The following is a 20,758-nucleotide window of genomic DNA, read 5'->3' as shown; positions in this document are numbered from 1 at the left end:
TCTGAAAACCCTAGCATCCATCTGTCTGCCTCTGTCTCTCTGCCTCTCTCTCTTTCTCTGACCACCTCTGTCTCTCCTTCAATCTCCTAAACATGCCTGGAAATGTCCACCCCACATATACCTATTAGCCTGGCCAACATCTCCTGCAACTACTTTCAACTTCCTCCTTATCTAGGATGCCTTACTTGTTACCCTCTGTCCTTACCCCTATTCTATCACACCCTGTCTGCTCCTACCCCAACCTACGCCAAGAATTGTATCCCCAGCTCATGCCTGGTGTGCAGTCAGCTCTCAATACAGGTTTGCCCGGGGGATGCCCAGACCTCAGCTGACTGGCTGGGAGGTCCAGCAGACCTGCTCTGTCCACTGTGCTGTCCTCTTTGGCTTCCACTGCACAAATGACTTCCCTGTGAAAGGGCAGATAAGCTCCTCAGGAAGCCTTTTCCAGACCACGCTGGCCTTCAAGGGGGCTCCTCCTCAGCAACCCCCAAACTTTCCATTTATCAATTCATCTTGTGCTGCTTCATGACTGCCCCTGGAACTTTGTTTCTTTGGAGGAAATTGGTAAGCGCCTGACAGGCAGGAAATGTGTCTTAACCCGAACTCCATTTGATACTCAACAAATTTGAATCAGTGCCTACCATGTTCCAAGTATATGAGAAAATACTAAGATGAATAAGATACATTCCCTGCCCTCACAGAAGAGCACAGATGTACAGATGAGGGAGACAGACATGCAGGTAACAGTTTAACTGAGTTAGTTATAATTAGAGTATCAGCCTAGTTCTACTGGGGTGTTCTGCCTGGGAAATTTCCAGAGACGGGATGCTCTAACCTTCCTGCGGGGGCTTTACCTACAGGAAAATGTACTCAGTAGGTATGCACATCAGGGCAGGCAGAGAAGTAGATAGGACATCTAATCCCCTACACCACAGAACCAGGTTAGGCGCCCTGACTATACAGTTCCCAGAGCATCCTGTACTTCAGTTTCTATCACTTTCTATTACACTTGTAAGAGCCTGGCCGGGGTCCGATTTCCTTCCCCAAATGTGGCCTCCACGGAGTCCTCCACAGGGAGGTTATGCTTAACACTGTGTTCCCAGAACCTAATTCAGTATCTGGGTTACAGTCAAAGCTCAATAAACATTTGAGGAATGAGTTGATGAAAAGAAGTACAAATATGAAGGACTTTTCATAAGAAATTAAAATTAAAAGAAATCTGCAAAGCATGAATGCTGTACTTCTTCAAGATAATCACTCCTATATAATATATCATCACTAGGACCTTTTCAAGATGGGATGGGGGAAAAATATTGCTAACCTTTGGACCCAACCAGATCAGAATTTACTGGCATATTTCTACATGATACCAAGTTAATCCTCAACCTGGTTTCCTATCCCTCTTTCCCAGGACCCCCCACTTTTCCCAAGGAAGAGTTTAAAAAGCAGTGACATTCTAATCTATTCAGTGACTTCACTTTCTATTTCCTTCCCAGTTTCCCAAGAATTCAAGGTTTCCCTCCACCCTTGTGCATGAACACGTGCGTTAGCATCCACAGTTAGGGGGGCAAATAACTGCTCCATGAGATCAACCAGAAACAGCAGGTTCACCCTGTCTAGTTCTGGTGCCCTAACAAAAACACCTTTATCCCTGGCATTTGTAATGCTGATGTCTGAGGAAGTGTCATAGCCTTGGTGGCTACAGTAATCATGCTAGACAGTTGCTGTTTCTCCACCAGGAACAAACTAACGTATACTTGGTAAGAGTCATATTATGGCTTGTGCTTTTAAATGCTAGTGGTTTGTTTTATTTGGTGAGCCAGTTCTGAAGTCTGACTCCTATGCACCTCTTTGCCAGTAAACTTCTCCTTTTCTTTCATGAAAGGTCATCTCGTCTCACAAAGACCTTGGGTCCTCAGGTCTGGACTATGGAGAGGGAATGATGCTGAGTCCCCACAAGAGTCCCAGACTGCAGCCGCCAGAGGTGAGGTGGGCATTCTCCACGGAGGCGGGTGTTTAAGCAGAAGAGCACTGACTGGTTATTTATGACTCCGGCAACACACAGAAAATTATGTCGGATAACGTTTAAAGTTCTTTCCTTTCCAACAGCAGGATTCTGTTGGTCTGAATGGAGGATGCCAAGTAAAGAGCGTGTTCTCCCATTCATTCAACAAGTGTTTGCTGAGCACCTGGTCCATTTGGGGATTTATAGGAGGCTCTGGGGATATGACGGAGAACAAGACAGATGTGACTCCTGTCCTCATGGAACTTAAAATCTAGTGGAACCAACAGACGTTCTAGTGGAACCAACAGACGTTAATCATAAATCATTGTAAAGTTACAGCTGTAATACGTGCAAGGAAGAAGTATGCAGTGCCATGAAGTCCAATAATAAGGGGACTGGACCTACTCTGGAAGGTTAGGAAGGCTTTCCTGAGAAATTGCCTCTGCTCTTGCCTAGAAAAATACACAAATAAATGACCCTGTACTCAATTAAGCTACAGAATTTAAACATTTCAAAGCTTGTAGAATCACTTCTCCTTTACAGAGAAGCTCTGTAAAGGAACCGTTGGAAGCATTTGCCGACAAGGGACATAGTAGGTGGAAATTAACTCCTCTATAAATAAGGAGATCAGAAGTTCAGTTAAATAAGTCCAGCTGCACTCACTTAGCAGTGGAGACCCATGGCTATGCAGCCTGGTTTTTTAAATGCTTATCTCAGAAATATTGCAGAACAATTGTCCTTTTTTCAGAGAGAGAGAGAATGAGTTTGTGGATTGTTCTTATGATGAATTCTCTCTTTTGATATAAAACATATCAAAGGGAAGATAAAACCATGGTTGGTACTTAGTATTTGATGAGTGGGTTAATAAGTAAACAAATAAGAACAAGTTTTAATAAGAAATAACTTAAAATCTAATACTTGGATTCAAAGAAATCAGTTCCACAAACGTAACATGGGGACTTTTCTTGGCAAATGTTCCTAAGTAAAAGCTTAAGGGGGTTTAATTATCTACAACATTACATGGGCTAAACAGTATTACGAAATGTCCTAAAAGCTAACATAAATGAAAGTTACATCAAGAAAACTACAGGGTCCAGTTTTCTAGAAATAGTCATCCCATCTACTCTTTACTTGTCAGGTCAATCCTGGAGGATTTGGGCTCAGTTCTAGACACGATCTTCTTCAAAGGGCATTGGTGAACAGGGAAGCATCAAGAAACTCATGCTGGGTATATAACCAACATGAAGTGGCGGATGACTGGAGGACTAGGGATGGGTGGCCAGAGAAGAGAGGACCTGAGAACTGCCCTCTGGCATCTTGAAGGCCTGTCATGTGAGGGAGGAGCAGCTAAGACTCTGACCCACCTTGACCAATGCTACCCACATGGGTCTGTGGGGCAATACATTACTAGATATACCACAAAAAAGAGATATCGCAGTTAACTATGCTTAGGTAAAACTATACAAACGGGATTCCTTATAGCAGAATGTTTTGGAATCCTCAAATGATAACATCATCATGAATATCCAAGACAGAAAGGTATATTCCAAGTTTCCCAATCTGTATTGAACTCAGAACTCTTGCATGGAACTAGTACCTTTCCACACATCCAAACACCCTGGAAAGACCTGTTCTAGACTTTTCTCTTTTTGCTAGGCTCAGCATTGAAATAGGTACATGGGGTCAGGAAACCAAAGGTTTAGACACGGTGCCTGCCTTCAAAGACAGCTTCATCCATAGGGAAGAATTATTGACACCAAGTCTGCACTGGATAACACTGAGGAGATTTCATGGGAGAAGACCACCTCACAGGTCCATTGGGTATTCATCTATTATCCCATGGAGTAACATGGCACCATCCATACTTTATGAGGTAGGAAAGGACTAAGCAGTAGACTTGTCACCTCTTACCAAAGATCTAGAACCTTGGGAAATCATGTAGCCTTTTTTGTAGACATTGTTCAACCCCCCAGACTCATCCATCTTGCTTAATACTCTCCGATTCCATCAAGCCAATTCATTACCAAGAAGTATTGCCACTCCCTCAAGGATATTAAACTGCTTAGAATTTTGTCAATGGGTGTCTCAAATTTACCAGCCCATTCTACCCACCCTGCCCTAGGACTTGTAGGAAAAGAAATCAGCATTCTATTCTGTTTAACTAGCATGACATGCAACTTAATGGCAAGGCTGATACAATGCTAGATTTTGACCTTTTCTTTGCTAAAGGATGGAAGAATGGTACTGAAGGACCCAGAAGACTGGTCCTTTTACTTCAAAATATTGGGTAGAGGAAATAGGAGGAAAGGAAATAGGGCCACTGAAGTACCTTGTAACCTAGCTGCTGGAGATAACACGAGGGAAAAGGCCACACACCTGAATGAATGTTTAGAAAAGAAAGAGACTGATGTAGGATGGGTTACAGGAAAGGTCATGGAGGTGGGAATTCAGGTCGATATTGGACAGACATAGAAGAGGAGAGAGAGCATAGAAAGTGGGATCTAGGTGTCTTGGGACATCTCCCAAAGCGTACCATGTTCTACTCTTTCATCGTACCACAATTTACATATAGAGCCTTGTCGTCAACTTCTTGATACCTAGCAACTTAGTTCCACCCTAATGGTCTCCCTCCACTTAACCTTAATAAATCACAACCTGTTGCTAAGGAAAATGTGTGCCTATTAAAGAGGAAGATGTAATGCTGTGGTGAAACCTTCTCATATAAAAACAAGAAACTGACTCGCTCCACCATATTTCTTCTTAGAAATGAAAACATTTATAAAGGTTTCCTTGACCACCGAGGGAAGAAAAATGTGTTTATCACTCTGTTTAATCCCCACAGACTCAAGGATCAAACTTCCTGCCTCAGTAGATGTGATCCTCTGAAAGTAAAATTAGCCCTCCCTGGCAGAACGTGCTCATTGCTTTTCAAATGTGTACACTCCATCAGGGTTGTTATAAATAAGCTGTATCTTGATTTAGGACACATCAGCTACTGTTGCTATTTCAGTGCTGCCTTTAGCAGTCTAAGCTTTCTTTCACTGCAAGCAGCATTTACAGGAAAGAAAGCGGTGGCTCAGGACTGCACACTTACCGGTCCCGAAGCTCTCCTCCCCACAAAGGGACAGTCTGCTTGCATCCATCAGATTCCCAAAAAACTTCCAGCCAGTTGGGGTTTCATACAAAGTGATCTTTGTAGCATTAGCCACCCTTCAAAGGCATGAAATCAAAGTTACATCACAGCAGGACTGCTAGCATAGCCATGTGAGGGATGGAAAACAGCAACCATTATTGTATCAAGGGTCCTGTTTAGTATTCCTCAGAGGTACACATAATTCTAAGATCGGTGAAAAATCATATGAGAAAACTTGCACACAATGTGCTATTATATGTGGAGTCAGCGGAGGGGGGAAAAGGGGACGAAGAAAGAATTAATTCAGGTCACTGAGTTTAACATTTTAGAAGAAGCAACAGTGGCAAAATGGGCAAGGCTGTTTGGGGGGCCATTTAAACCCACATGTGTTGGATACAGACAATATTTATAACCATTCCATAGTGAATAAAAGAGTGATGTTTTGATGCACCTATAGTCATAGAGACATAGAATATTGGGTCTGGGAGGTCAGTATTTTACTGAGAAGGAAACAGGACCCAGAATGTTATGTGATCAGCCCGAGGTCACACGGCCAGGATGACCAATGCCTGCTATCCAGCTGCCCAGTCAGTGCTCCTTTCATCTCCCTGGAAGGCCCCCCAAGGACAGTGCCCAGTGCAGTCTCCCGTGTGCACCAGCTGCATCCACACTGATGCATGGTCCCCTGTCCCCTCCAATATATCTTTTACCTCTCCCTATATTATCCTTAGCCTATTTGAAACCTTTGAGTGACTGTTTTTTTAAACCCTTGCCCTTTGAACAGGAAAAGTTACCTACAATTCATTTACTCTTTTAGTGAGATTTGCTTTCCAAAATGCTTGTCTTATCACTAGCAACACAATATCATATTTCAATTCTAATATTTGAGGAAAATTAGATCTACGATTTTGAAACCTGTGAAAGTACAATGAACTTTTTTCTGGGTAATGAGGTATTTTCCATTGTGATTCTATATGTGGATTATCAATTTTTTCAGAACTTGGAATTAAACTGTTCTGGATTACACAGAAGGTATTTCAGGACCTGATCAGTCTAATGTACAAGAGCGTGGCCACACACCAGCTCACAACTTCGGAGGATGTGAAGGCAGAAGTACCAGGTTCTAATTCTAGCTCTGATGTAGCTGTGGGGTCCCGGGCAAGACTGCTAACTACTCTTTTGGTTTCCTCCTCTTTAAAATAAGGACTGCTATGAGGATCAGTTGAGATGGTGAATGTAAAAAGGCGCTGTGTCAACTACAAACTACTATATGAATATTAGCCACTACTTTGTTAGCTGAAGTCAGCACTAGTTCTATAACACACACACACACACATACACACACACACACACACACACACACGAAATAGAAAACTACTGTATAGCTCAGTGGTTAGGAGCAAAGGTTCTGGGTTCAAATTCTGCTCCATCATTGACTAGCTGGGTGACCTTGGGCAAATTAGTTAATTTCTTTGTTCTTTTGTTTTCCCACCTGTAAAGAGGAGTTAAATATAGCATTTACTTCATGGGGTCGGTCTGAGAATTAAATGACTTAAAACATATCTAGTGTCTAGCATAAGGTAATGTTCAATTAATATTAATTATGATTGTAAGCGCCTAGATACATACATTCTGCTTTCCTCCCTGGCCTCCACCTTTTATTCATTCACTTGTTCTTTATCTATTCATTCAGGAAACATTTATTGGACACCTAACATGGTCTAGCTAATACTCTCCCTGGTTGGTCCTCATTGATAACTTATATTTTTCAGATGTTTTAGATGTGATCCCGTAAGCTACCCTAAAGCCTTTGCAAGTGAGATGAAATGCAATCAATCAATAAATAAGCAAGTCAGAGATATCAACTGTTTACTGTCACTGGTACCGCCTTTCTCAAAAACCGAATGCACTTTTTAAACTATTCTAGCTTTACGTTTACTCAGATTTTGGACAAATGAACATTTACTATGCTTGTGTGTGTATGGGCATCTGATGGGGGCTGGATGAGGGATGTTTTTTGAAAGTTCTGCTGAAACACTGATCTTACAACAAACTGCTCTTTCATCCAAACTCTGTGTACACTGCTAAGGGAAAGTGAGTCTCTAGAATGATGTCTTGACTACAACGAAGTGCTATCCATTCATTTATTCATTAACATTCAATCATTCATATTTAAAAATGATGTGTGTGTGTGTGTGTGTGTGTGGCACACCATGATCAGGAAGAGTTTAGGACAGTGAATAAGACATTCTAGACTAGACTTGACTAGAAGTTTCTAGTCTAACGGGGCAGATAGTCAAGTAAACAGGCTATCAGGACACAGTGTGATAAGTGCCAGGATGGAAGAATGCAGGGTGCTGAGGGAGCACAGAGGGGAGACAACCAAACCAGAAAAAAGTTCATCCATTCCTTCATAAAATAAACACTTCCACAGCACATACTATGCATCTGATGCCCTAGCTGAAAAGGGAAGAAGGGTGTTCCCAGCACTGTGAAGGGCCTGGCGGGAGCCAAGGGAATGGAGAGACGTACCGGTCCAGGGCACCACTGGTGGGCATGCTGCGTGCAAAGCCGCGGACCCCGGTTTGCTGGAAATATGGAATGCTGAAGATGTTGGCAGCAATGACAGCCACAGAGTCTGAAGGGTTCACAAAGAACCCATGCTTGCCCAGAATCATGTTTCGATCCTTTGGGAGAAGGGGAATTCAAAGGAAGATCTTTTAATCAAAGTGCTGAAGAAACAAAACTATCTTACATGGAGGTTTTATAAAATTTAAAACTATGATACATTTATTCATACTGGCTTCTAAACACTGGATTTTATTCCTAATGAATCTGTACAGTACCACTGGGCCAGCGGCACCTCCGTGCCGAAGAGCTAAAACCGTTTTAAATTAAAGTGCAGGCACAAACTCCTTCTGGGCCGAATCCTCTGTTCTCCCTCCAGAGGCCAGCTGACTGTAACCTCCCTGACCTTTTCCAAACTCTGGAACTAATCACCTCTCTTGTCTCCCAAAAGAGAGGAGAGATCACAATGAGAGGAAATATGGGCTCTTTAGAGTCTGGTAGGTCTACCAGACATCCTTCAAGGAACAAAGCAGATTCCCTCAAGGAAAGGCTTCTAAATCTTGGGCCCTCCACGTGACGCAGGACCCAACAGAACACGCTGCCACCTCACTGCTCTCCTGGTGCCTGACATACCGGAAGTACTCAAGTAACTGAGAGTATGGAGGGAAAAACTCCCATCATGCACTGCCACAGAAAGATGCATTGCAAATGATGTCTGCTAGGGACCCTTCTAATTTCTCCAAATTTTGATATTGGAATATCTATTTTTAGGAAACAATGAATTCTAGATGATGTTAAAGAATAATAGCAACCACCAAAATATATTTTCGACATAATAAATATGTGTAGTGTTTACTACACATATTTAAGTGTAGTAAATATGTAGTAAATATGTGTAGTGTTTACTATCTCTGAGTATCAAGTATACAAAACTAAGACAGTTTCCCTCCTCGTCTGTCATGTACTCACCAATGTAAATAAAAGTGCGTGTTCATTTAAAATATTAATTGTAGCTAAAGAATAAAATGTTAATTCTCTCATTATAGTTTCATCTTTCAGCTAATGTGAATGAACAGGTGGGTATATTATAAGGCCAAGACCCTTGCCAGAGATTAAGTAGCTAGCTGCTCGTTTAGAGCAAAAACCTACCTCAGGACAGGTACCTAGAACCCAACTAGTTCATGAAGCACCAGTCATGACATCATAACCAGGCCCCAATTACCCTGCCCCTCTTAGCAGACATTAAACACATGGGTTCCATTTCAAGGACTCATTCTGTTCAAGAGGGTCTTCTAATAACTGAGCCCTGACTCCAGGTGCAATGAAGGAGGTTGACTGGCACTCCTAGGCCCACAGGGCCTGGTAGAAGCAGTCTGCTTTTTCCCCCGTCTTTAGAATCAGGCCTGCCCTGCATCAGAGTTCACTTAAAAACACTTGTACCCACCCCATCTCCATCAAAGGCAGCCCCAAAATCATGCTCTCCTGTCTTCATAGTCTCCACCAGGTCAGCTGCATAGGTGAGGTTGGGGTCAGGGTGGTGGCCTCCAAAGTCCTCCAGGGGAACACAGTTAACTGCTGAGTTCGCGGGGGCTCCGAGTTCTTCACAGAGGATCTTCTTCACATACGGTCCCACAACTATGCAGAGCGTGAAATAAAGAACCAGAAAATAAAAACTTACTACAGGAGGTGAGGACTTACTACATAAGGTGGAGGTGTTCTAGGGAGAATGGCAAAGAGAACATGCAAACTGTATTCAAGGGCTTGTGGGGAGATAAGTCTGGAGTAGAAAGTTCTACAAACAGGAATATTGAGAGATTAGGTTGGAAAGGGTGAGGCCATTTGTTGAAGGAAAGAGTGGGGGAAGGGAAGGGAGCGAACCATTATGAAGGCCCTGCTACACACCTGTACCAGGTGCTTCTCAACTGTTTTCTCACTCAGTCCTTCAAAAAAGGCCCATGAGGTGGTACAGCATAGTGCTTAAGAACCTGGACTCTGGAATCAGAGGGTCTGGGTTCAAATCTCAGCTCTGCCAATTACTGGCTGTGCCATTTGGGGAAAGCTATGTAATCTCTTTGCTGTGCCTCCGTCTACCCCACCTGCAATATGAGGATAATAATAGTTGATGTGAGAATTAAATGAGTTAATAGATATGAGGCACTGAGAACAGTACCAGCACACATTTTATAAATTTTGAATTACGATTATTTCCTCCAATTTATAGATAAGAAAACTGAGGTTCTGAGAGGAAGCTATTTGCCCAGACTTACACAGAGAGCAGGAGTGGGAGTTAGGATTCAGAGCCCTAATCCTTCTCCTCTATCAAGCTATCCGGAAAACTGATCAAAAGAATACAGACAAACAAACAAAAAACAGTAACAATGAACAACAGGAAAAACCAGTCACATACTTTACAGTGATACTTAGTGTAACGATCAAGAATGTTCATCTCTAAAATGCTGAGAATGTTTTTTCACCAAGGAAGGTACCGACACCAATATATGCGACAGAGGTCAGAACAGTATAGAATACGTGTCTCCCATTAGGGGCCTCCTGTTAAGGAGGCTACTGACACACCACAGAATGAGGCCGAGGCAGCCAGGGCTGTGAGGGGTATAGCAACTGAGGCTTTCGAGGAACAACATAAAGGCCTGGAGAAAGAGGTCAGCTTCGTGACTGGCAGCGACTAGCAAATACCCCATCACAGGCTCCGTTCTCAAGCCAGCCCAGGCTTCTGCTCATTCCCCTAACGTGACTGCTATCTTTAAGCTTTCATGCATTTGCTACAGCCAACTGCCTCAGCTGGGAATGACCATCACTTGACTCTCCACCACCCTACGTCTTTCTTTCATAAAAGATGAGTTGGTTGCCACTTTTTCCAGGAAACCTTTCTTGATACCTTTGGTCAAACTATGCCTTCTTCCACACCCCAAGGAGAATACTTGAAATTCTACCTAACCCTCATTTTGCTGGCCTGGCAATGGTTGGTTTCTTACCTACCTCATCTCTCCAAGCATTGCAGAGCTCTTTGAAGAGAGTCTCTACTGAACCCCTGCCTACCCCCAAGCATACACATAGTAGCTACTCAATACATGTCTGTTGAATGCTTTGAAAAGTCAGAATAGCCTTTGTCTGAAACAAGAAGGAGACCCATTCTATGGGACTCCAGAGGCAAGTTAGGACCCAATGGGAGAAGTTCCAGAGACAGAAGATTTCAGCCCACCAGGAGAAGTTTTCTAACTGTGGTTTTGCAGTGTAACAGAAGGCCCTGACAGCATCATGGAAAGGGTTCAAGCACAGGCAGAAAGTCTTCCACAACCAGGCAGGCAGATGGATTCCAACACCAGGGAAAATCCCTGTGACTCAAAGAGTCTAAAATTGTAAATTATTACAAAACAAATAAACTCAAGTGCTCAGGAATTCCCTATATGCAAGAGAACCTCATGGTTCTGGTTCGGTGACAGCTGCTCTCTCTACTGACCTGGCCACACAACCCACAGAGGAAGAAGAGGGAGAGACATACATCCTGTTGTTCCTGAATTTAATCCTCAGCCTGCTCTGGTCATCTTCTAAGTAAAGGCTTATGTGGGAGCAGGCAAGTGGGGTGTGGGGCTCAGAAGCACGTTTATCGTATCTAGCAAACCACAGGCCAGCTCGGAAATAGATGGGGGCATTTAAGAAGAATGTAAGGCATCTTCTGAGGGGGAGGGAGGGTACACAAAAATAGTTGCCTGTTACTCAAAACCTGATGCTTAATGTGGAAACGCTGACCTTCACACTACCTTACCATTAGGAATTTTTCCTGCATACAATTAGATTTTTATCTGCGTGAATATTACTCTGAAATTTTTGCAACATAACTGTTTAAAAACCGTCAAACAGAGAGAGTCTTAAGAAAAGGTTTATTAAAGCATCATAATACACAAAGTCGAGAGCTGCTTCATGTCTTTGAGGGAAGGGAACAGAAAACAAATGGCTCCATACCTCCATGCATGGCGTCTATACGGATCTTTAGTCGGTTTGGACCAGAAAGCAGTTCTTTCAGTGCGTTGAAATCAAAGATGCTTCTCAGCATCGTAGCATAAGCTTCCACCGAATCCACAATTTCCACTGTGAGAACAAGCAACATTAAAGATGGAGGAACTAAACACATTTAGAAATATTCTCCTCTGAAATGATCACATTGCTGTAAACGTGCAATTGCTATTTTAAAAGGACATTTACGGAGCAGCTCCAATGTGCCAGGGCCGCGTTACATGATCTCTTATTCAATGCTAACAAATTTCCTGAGAGGTAAATGTTATCAGTTCTATTTTATAGACGAGCAAGTTCAAGTCCTGAAAGATTAAGTAACTTGCCCACACACCTGGGATGGGGCACAGAGGGGAATTTTGACAGAGTTTTGCCTGATGCTAAACTCTGTTCTGCTGCCACGTTGATTCCCTATCAGTCTCCACGAGAAGTGTATTTTGGTGTCAAAAAATAACAGAAAATGTAACACCTACTTTATTTTACTTTTTCCAGGCCCCTTGCCATCAAGACATATTAGTAAAAAGCAGAGAAAATAAATTTTATTTATTTATTTATTTTTGCGGTACGCAGGCCTTTCACTGTTGTGGCCTCTCCCGTTGTGGCGCACAGTCTCCGGACGCGCAGGCTCAGCGGCCATGGCTCACGGGCCCAGCCGCTCCGCGGCATGGGGGATCCTCCCGGACCGGGGCACGAACCCGTGTCCCCTGCATTGGCAGGCGGACTCTCAACCACTGCACCACCAGGGAAGCCCCAGAGAAGATAATTTTTTTTTTTTTTTTTTTTTTTTTTTTTTTAATGCGTTACGCGGGCCTCTCACTGTTGTGGCCTCTCCCGTTGCGGAGGACAGGCTCCGGACGCGCAGGCTCAGCGGCCATGGCTCACGGGCCCAGCCGCTCCGCGGCACGTGGGATCCTCCCAGACCGGGGCACGAACCCGTGTCCCCTGCATCGGCAGGCGGACTCTCAACCACTGCGCCACCAGGGAAGCCCGAAAATAATTTTTAATGAATCACTTTTCACATGCACTGCTAAAGGAATAAAACAAATGTAAGAACTAAGTATTGTTCTTGTTGAATTTTCACGGGTCTGAACATTTTCAAAACATGAAGTGTTTAAGAAATTCTCTACTGGTGTTTTCTAAACCCTAAGAATGTCTTCAGAATGTACCAAAGCACCTCCTCCTCTTTGTTGGGATGCAACTGTCAGCTCCTTATGGGTAGGTTCAAACAAAAAAAATGCCTCCCATAAACTTGCAGCCCAGAGGAAAGAATACATCTTAGAGCAAAGTTGAAATGCAAGTCACATTGCTAACCCATCTCATCCTCGTTTATTAATATGAATAATTTTATAAACATTTATTCCATCAATTATTGTCAAAACTTGGCATTCAACAACAAAATGTTTACCACAGCTGCTACACAGGGAGTTTCAATGTAGCCCCCAAAATGGTCTAAGTTGATTTTACTGAAAAGGAAATCAAAGCCCAGGCTTTGGAATCATTCACACCTGTGTCTGAATCCTGGCTTACCACTCACTGACTATGTGACCTGGAGCCTGTTACTTAAGCTCTCTCAGCCTTTGTTTCCTCATCTGGAAAAAGTGAATACTGACAGTGCTGCCCTCACAGGGCTACTGTAAGAATAAAATGAGATAACGCATGTGAAGAGCTTGGCACACAATAAAAGCTCAATAAAAGATAGCTATGAACATGATCTTACAGGTCTTCTCCTTAAGGCCGTTTGTTTTATAGGTATGGAAACTGAAGCCGAGAGTTTTGGAAACAACTCACCCAAGGTCACACAGCTGATCCCCAGCAGGGCCCAAAGAGCCCAGTTCTCTAGACTTCCAGACCTGCTAATTAATGCCTGCAAAGCTTGGTGACCACAATCTTTCCAAAGATAAAGACCCATGTTATTAAAACCTTGAAAGGCAAATCCCTCAAGCTGGAACTAGTAGTGGGCAACAGAGGAGAAGAGTAAACATGCCTGTGAAGGGTTTGAACTTGTTTTCCAGGTCAAACTGCTGCTTTCCCAGAACCCCAAGGTCTACATGCAGGTCAGGACAAATTGCATAGTCTTCGATTGTCTTGCTGATTTGGAAAATTTTATCAGTTATTGCTTCCGGGGCAGGACCTGGAAATCAAACAGCAAACAGTGGGTCATTTTGTACAGTTGACATGGAAATACAAAGAGCACAAAGTTCATCAACTCCTCCTTACTAGCACATCTGCCATGCCACCATTCAAGCAGCAAAGTCGGAATTTTCTAAAAGGAAATATTACGTTAATGATCATTCATGCACGGCTCCTCATACTCAGGTACAGCAAAATGAGAAGCATCTCATTTTCACCAAAAGGAAACAAAAAGCTCCCTTGCTAAGGATCAGAACGGGAACCCTGACCTCCCAAGGCCTTGGTTATCAGTGTGTCCTACAGAACATAAAACTGGCTATACTCAAAATGACAGCAAACTCACCTCCATTGGAAATATTGAATTTGATTCCAAAATCTCCATTGGGTCCTCCTGGGTTGTGGCTGGCTGTCAGAATGATCCCACCAATGGCTTTGATCTTTCTAATGATGCAGGATACAGCAGGGGTGGAGAGGATTCCATTCTGTCCAATAACCAAGCGACCGATCTAGGAGAAGAAATCCAGAACACACACTTTAATGTTAATAAGTCCAGAGCTACTGCACAGAAATGCCAGAACAGCCAGATGGACAAAGAAATATTCTACTGGACAAGAAAAGATGTCCTTTAATGAACATCTAACAGCTTGGGTTAATAGTATTATTATACCGAAGTAGAGTATTTTATTGCTGTCGTTGAGTAATATTATTACTGAAGTAGAATCAGCATTGCTGAACAAAGCCATTCCTTCAGATAGCTTTTTAGGACTTTGTAGTGTATGATCCAGGGATGCTGTAAGGCTTTGGCAAGAAAACAAAACACAGCCTTTCCAGACTAGGTTCATAATTTGAATACATTAAAAATTTGTGAGAAAACCCACATTTTTATCCACTATAATCATACTTTCAATCCACATTGGGAAAGAGAATATAAATTTAACTAGTTAAAGGAATTCTAACCCAAACAGAAGGCTTCTGTAAACTAAAATATCTGACAAAGTAAAAAGGGCAAACTTTACATGAAGAAATGTTACAAAATGTATCTCATAAATTTATGTTTCCAGTCAAGCTTGGATTTGGGGGTTCCTCAAAGCAGGACACACCTACCCACGCTAGGGTGTACCTGAGCTACCTCCTGGGCCTAAGGCAGGGAATGCTGGGAGTGTTACTGGGTAAACCAGCCAGAACACCTACATGAAAGAGCTGCAGGTGGTACTTCTGTTGCGTTCTTAACTCACCTTCCCATTTCTCTCACAGATGGTATCAGCACAACTCCTTTGCTAAAATGAGAGTAATTTATATCTGTTTCAACACGACGCAAGTTGGAAAAGAAGGAAGAAGTTCTGTCCGTTCCTCTGACTAGAGAAGATGTGACTGCTACATGAAAAGATTTAAAAAACAAGGAGTTTGTGCCCTTCCTCCATTCTCCCCTCTGAAAGAAGGAAGGGACGAGGATGTTTTTAAGTTTTCCAGTTGTTATTTCTTCTTGCCCCACCCAAGATAAACATGGTTGAAGAAATGACTTGATGGTGGAAGATGCATTTCTAATGTTGAAAATGCCAATGAGATACCTGGATTCCCTGGGGAAGTTTTTCTGGGACTGTTAGCTTTGCCACCTTTCCGCAGGTCACTAACGGCTCGACTGCCTTATAATTAACCCTCTCCACTACCAACCACCTCTCAGGAGGCAGCCACTTCATTGCAGGCACATCTTGGCTCTCATGTGTCTCTCTCTGAACAATTTCTGTTATCCTAATATATTTCTTACGTTCTGCCTCCCTCAGGAAGTGGTAGCTCCCTGACTCAATACAGTGGTAATGGTAACATCTCACCCTTCTAGCAGTTTCCGGGTGTGGTTCTGATGAAAATAAAAGCCTATGGCTGAGCAGTTCCATAATTTCGATGAGAGGAGCTTACAGATGTCAGTTTAATTAGCCAGAGTGGCTGGTGGAGTTATCTGGAAACAGTGTTTCCCCATCAAGCACGCTGACTTTTACTTGGATTCTGTATGTTCTTAATGTGGAAGGGGAAACCGATAAATGAATATTAAGCTATGCCACCCAAGTCACCCCTTAATTCTACCATTCCTTACGGTGAAATCTGCAGTCAGGAATGGTCCAAGACTGAGAGGACTATACCAGAAGGTAAGAGTAAGACAGAAAGTCAAGAGAAGCAAGGGAAGTGCATGGTAGGTTCCTTCTCCTGAGCCCAAGAACAGGTACAGCTGGCCAAAATATTCCCTTCCAGAGCAGACTCTTTTCCACGAATTATCCTCAGCAATATTAATCCTCAACCTGATATTGGGGAGATATTACTCTATTATCTTCCTCCCCTTAAGGATGTCTGGAGCATTGTAACAGCTCCTGACTCAACCTCCCCTGCCTCTCCCCCACCTGTACCTCCCTTGCCCTACCCTGGCTGAATCTATCTGACCTACTCAGGCCCACCTAGTTCATCTTTCTAAACCATAGTTCTAACTGTGTCCCTCCCCTACTCAAAAACCTTCCCTGTGCCATATGATCCAGAAATTCCACTTCTAGGTATAGACACAAAAAGAAAGCAGGGACTCAGACAGATATTTGCACACCCATCACAGCAGCATTATACACAATAGTCCAAAGTGGAAACAACCCAAATGTCCATTAAAAGATGAACGGATAAACAAAACGTGGTATACACATAAAATGGAATATTATTCAGCCTCAGAAAGGAAGGAAATTCTGATACATGCTACAATATGGATGTACCTTGAAAACATTATACTAAGTAAAATAAGCCAGACACAAAAGGACAAGTATTGTGTGGTTCCACTTATATGAAGGACACAGAACAGGCAAATTCACAGCAAGTAAAACCAAAGTTGCCAGGGGCTGGGGGGAGAAGAGAATCGGGACTTCTTGCTTAGTGGATACAGAGTTTTGGATGAGATGATGAAAAGGTTCTGGAACTAGATTGTGGTGATGGTTGCAGAACATTGTGAATGTAATGAATACCACTGAATTGTACACTTAAAAATGGTTAAAACAGCAAATTTTGTTAGGTATACTCTACCACAAAAAAGAAAATTAAAAAAAAAAAACAACCCTTCCCTGGGTCCCAAGTGTCTACCAACTTAAAGATACCCCTTCATCCCGCACTGAGAGTCCTTCACCAAGCAGCCTTTCCTGCCCTTCCTCCTGGCCCTCTACTCCCTTCCGTAAGACTCACGTCCTGCTGCCAAGCTGGATACCTCACTCTCCCCCCAACCCCATATTTGATAGTTAACCATGACAGGGAGCAAACTTTAAAATATTCCTTTTAATTGAAAATAGGGCCTGGTGTTTTATGTTTCACACAAAAACAAACAAAAAAAAACAAGTTCCATTTTCTTTGCTCTGCCAGTCATACACACAGGTTCTATTCTCATTTCCAAAATTATCTCTAGGTTTAAAGCTCGGGGGACTGAATGACATACCCGTACTATAAACGGGGCCCCACCAATGTTTTATTTTGTACATTAAAATTGCCTGTAAATGCAGACAGCTCTGTGCAAATAAAAACAAAGGCAGAGTGTATTCCATTATCTGTAAATGTACCAGATAAAACTGTACTAAAGGGGAGAAATGAAATGGTCTCCATGTAGCTCACTGGGCTGAGAAGCTCTCCTAGAATCGGCTCATAGGTGGAGTAGGTATTGACAAAGCTGAGGAAGGAACATTGACTTCTACCAAAATCTGTGGCAATAAATTTTCTTTCCTTTAGATTGCCTCCCTGAAGTTCTGCCCACAATCAAAGGGATGTTAAAATAGTCAGAATTTAGGATATGTTAGAAAAAGAAATCAAACTATATAGGATTTGATAGGTTTTATCAGATGAAAGTGCTTTATGGGTCCACTAAACGTTTTACGTAAGTCAGCTGGGTAGTGTGACTGTTTTAAATGCAACACTATTTTTAATGAGGAATGTCCTTGGAAAGACTTGAAAATATTGCTGGGGCTGTCACAGCTCTAACAAATAGGCAGTTACCATATTTAGTCAAGTATTATCACTTAATTGCATTATTTAGCAAACCTTCAGATGGTAAATCTGAGAAAGTCTATAGCGTCTGCCTGAATTCCTACCACACATTCCTACCACGTCTTCCACATCCTTCCGCTTTGCACAAAAATGAAATGAAGCCAAATATATCACAGCAAAGGGGACAGTGTACCAGATCCACTCAACAATCTAGATATATTCGGAGAAATAATGTGCCATTCGTTCTCCCCCAAAAGATTAAAAGCATCTTAATACCGTTCGTTCCCTTTGCAGCTCTCCTCAAATTGACAGCATGTCACATTTTATCTTAAAAATGTGTATGTGTCATAATTTCGTATTTGAGTACTTTATCAGCAAATTTTACATGAGAGGCATTCTCATTCTGAAACTGGGTATAAAGGAAACCTCACATAAACAATAGGATCTACAAACTCTTCTAAATTTGATAACGTATGGTTTTTTTTAAATTTGGCTTTTGTAATCACACCTTCTTAGTGTGTTGTTAAAACAGACTGAAAATGAATGCCCAACACATTTGGCTACAATGCTAAATTTTTATGTTCTCAGCATCAGAATTGCTTCCAGAAAGGAACTAAAACAGATTTTTAAAATTTGTAAGTACTGAAGGACTGTGTGCTCCAAATTATTGCTAACTGTAATCTAAAATCTAAAAATATATTTTTGGTCCCACAGAGGAATTTGCAGAGCAAAAACAGCAATGTCCTGATGCCTGCCTTCCCGTAAATCAGTAAGGCTGTGCAAATTGTTAGATTATCAACATCAATGCTTCCTGGTGCAAGATTCCTTCTGATTTGGTTAATTCAGGCAACACAGTTTTTCACGATGCAGAGCTTTAGCAGAGCCTCCATATATTATAGTCTTACAGGAGTTATTATCTCTACCCTGCTGCACAAATTCACCACACACAGGGCTTCTTTGTGTCCAAGGTCATTATAAGTGGGTTCCCCTGTAACAGGTCCTCTTGGAGAGCTCACACCTAACATTTTCCAATTCCCTCCTAGCATTTCTGCACAACTACCGGGATCCACAAATAACAGCGTGCCCTGGCTTTTGTTTTCCTGTTTGACAAGTGACTGAACTTCAACAAGGAAGCCATTGAAAGAAAACAAAATCTTCTTCTCTCCGCTGCTCATTAGAGCCTCATACACAGGACAGAGTGTCCCTCAAAACTAGTTGAATGTAGATAAGACAGCTTAAGGCTGGGGTACGCTTTGAATGTCTAAAAGCAACAGGTACTTTTTCAAGCAACAGGCACAGAGCACAACATAAGAAATTAAGCTTACATTCCCATATCCCAATGTGACTGATGTAATTTCAGGGGTAACATCACAATATACAATCTCTGAAGTCACAATGAAACTTAATTGGATGCTAGTAGCATTGAGGTGTTTACAATATACAAATCTTTGTACTTGTGTATATTTCTGCAAAATTAAGAGGTTATGTGGAGAGCCAGAAGCATAGCAATACTTATCGTATACCAACCCCATTGGCAGCTGCCATCTGCACTATTGTCTCTATTGCTGATTTATTAAAATACCGCCCATCTCCACCAACCACCAGTGAGGATCCCTGGCGATCTTTTAGGTCTATGGAAAAGAATACACTCTGGATGAAATTCTCCAGATAGCATGGCTTTGCCTCGAAATAATAGGTTTTCTTCCGTAATCCACTAGTTCCTGGTTTCTGGTCGTAGTAGGGAGCTGTAGCAAAAGTCAACAGAGGGAGAGGACCTTCTTCCATTTTTCTGTATTTCCCAGAAATCCATTCATCAGGATCACTCATCTTTCACTTCCACCAGTTGGCTCAGCGAGGGTGCCCAGAAAGCAGCCAAGGGTCCCCCAAATAGTCTGTCCAAACTGAAACTGCAACAGTGTTGGCCGAGTAACTAAAACAGAGGTCTTGCCTGGAAGATCACTCTCAATGACGAAGCAGAGTTAACTCCTGTTGTCGTCACCCCGTGTGAAAAAGTTACGGACCAAACACCCACCCACATCCACAGATCTTCAAAGTTGTTTTGATGAGGACAGTCTGCCCACATAACCAAGCCAAATACCCTTCAATTATTTTTGCCTCGTTTCCCTGTTAGGGTGGAGATGGGTCCAGAGGGTGTTGCATGCAGCAGACTTCAGTTACAAACACCAGGTGGCCTCCAGACTCCACTCTCAGAGCCAGACAAAGACGGAGCAAGTGCAGTCCTAAGAGGCAGGATCATTAACAGGACACCTGGTGTGGCTCCCACCAGGCTCTCTGCTACTGACACCCCTTAAAACTGAGCCTCTCTGGGCAGTCATCACTGAGAAGGCCATCTGCAGCTAAAGTTGTTCCAGGCCATCTCACAAGTTAAAGGTCAATCTTAAAATGGAAGTGAAAGATCTCAGTTACCTCTGGTTTCCTTTCATCACTGTCATTTTGATACTTAAGTATTTGATACTCAAGTGATTTTTTTTTTTACTTCCCACATGCAATCCCAGTTAGAAGGAAAAAAAGCATCTAACAGAACAGATTTATTCACTGGCCACCAGAGATTTAACAAAAAAGTATTCAGTTCTAGAAGAATAGAGATTCACAAATATGCCCTGAATGACCAACAGCTTGGTCATCATTCCCTTGAACTTATAGAAAAGTAGGGATGAAGATGCACCAAATCCTTGAAAACATAAGCAGAATAGTGTGTGTGTGGTAGGGGGAGAGGGAAGTAAGTTTTTCTGAATGCATGAGGCTTGATCAAGTTATTATTTGGAAAAATAATATGAACATAAGATTAAAATTTGTATATTCATATTCTCAGTTTTAAGTATTTGACTTTTAAGAAAACATTTTTAGTGAAGCAGTTTAAGTCCTTTGCATTTGAAGAA

At 42.4% G+C, this 20,758-nt stretch overlaps 1 protein-coding gene across 2 annotated transcripts in view; it reads right to left on the bottom strand.

Annotated features, from left to right (window-relative positions):
• The window catches only part of PGM1 (phosphoglucomutase 1), a 57,869-nt gene that overhangs the window by 13,954 nt on the left and 23,157 nt on the right, over positions 1-20,758 (bottom strand). For both annotated transcript variants that reach the window (XM_032649003.1, XM_032649011.1), the window contains exons 2-7: positions 14,209-14,371; positions 13,720-13,866; positions 11,688-11,813; positions 9,151-9,341; positions 7,671-7,825; positions 5,100-5,215 (exon numbers count right to left, since the gene is read on the bottom strand). In XM_032649003.1, coding sequence (XP_032504894.1) covers positions 5,100-5,215; positions 7,671-7,825; positions 9,151-9,341; positions 11,688-11,813; positions 13,720-13,866; positions 14,209-14,371 — 898 coding nt within the window. The remainder of the gene's footprint in view (positions 1-5,099; positions 5,216-7,670; positions 7,826-9,150; positions 9,342-11,687; positions 11,814-13,719; positions 13,867-14,208; positions 14,372-20,758) is intronic.

Source organism: Phocoena sinus, chromosome 1 (genome assembly GCF_008692025.1).
Source record: "Phocoena sinus isolate mPhoSin1 chromosome 1, mPhoSin1.pri, whole genome shotgun sequence".
Lineage (NCBI taxonomy): Eukaryota > Metazoa > Chordata > Mammalia > Artiodactyla > Phocoenidae > Phocoena > Phocoena sinus.
This window is presented reverse-complemented; position numbering and strand designations above follow the sequence as displayed.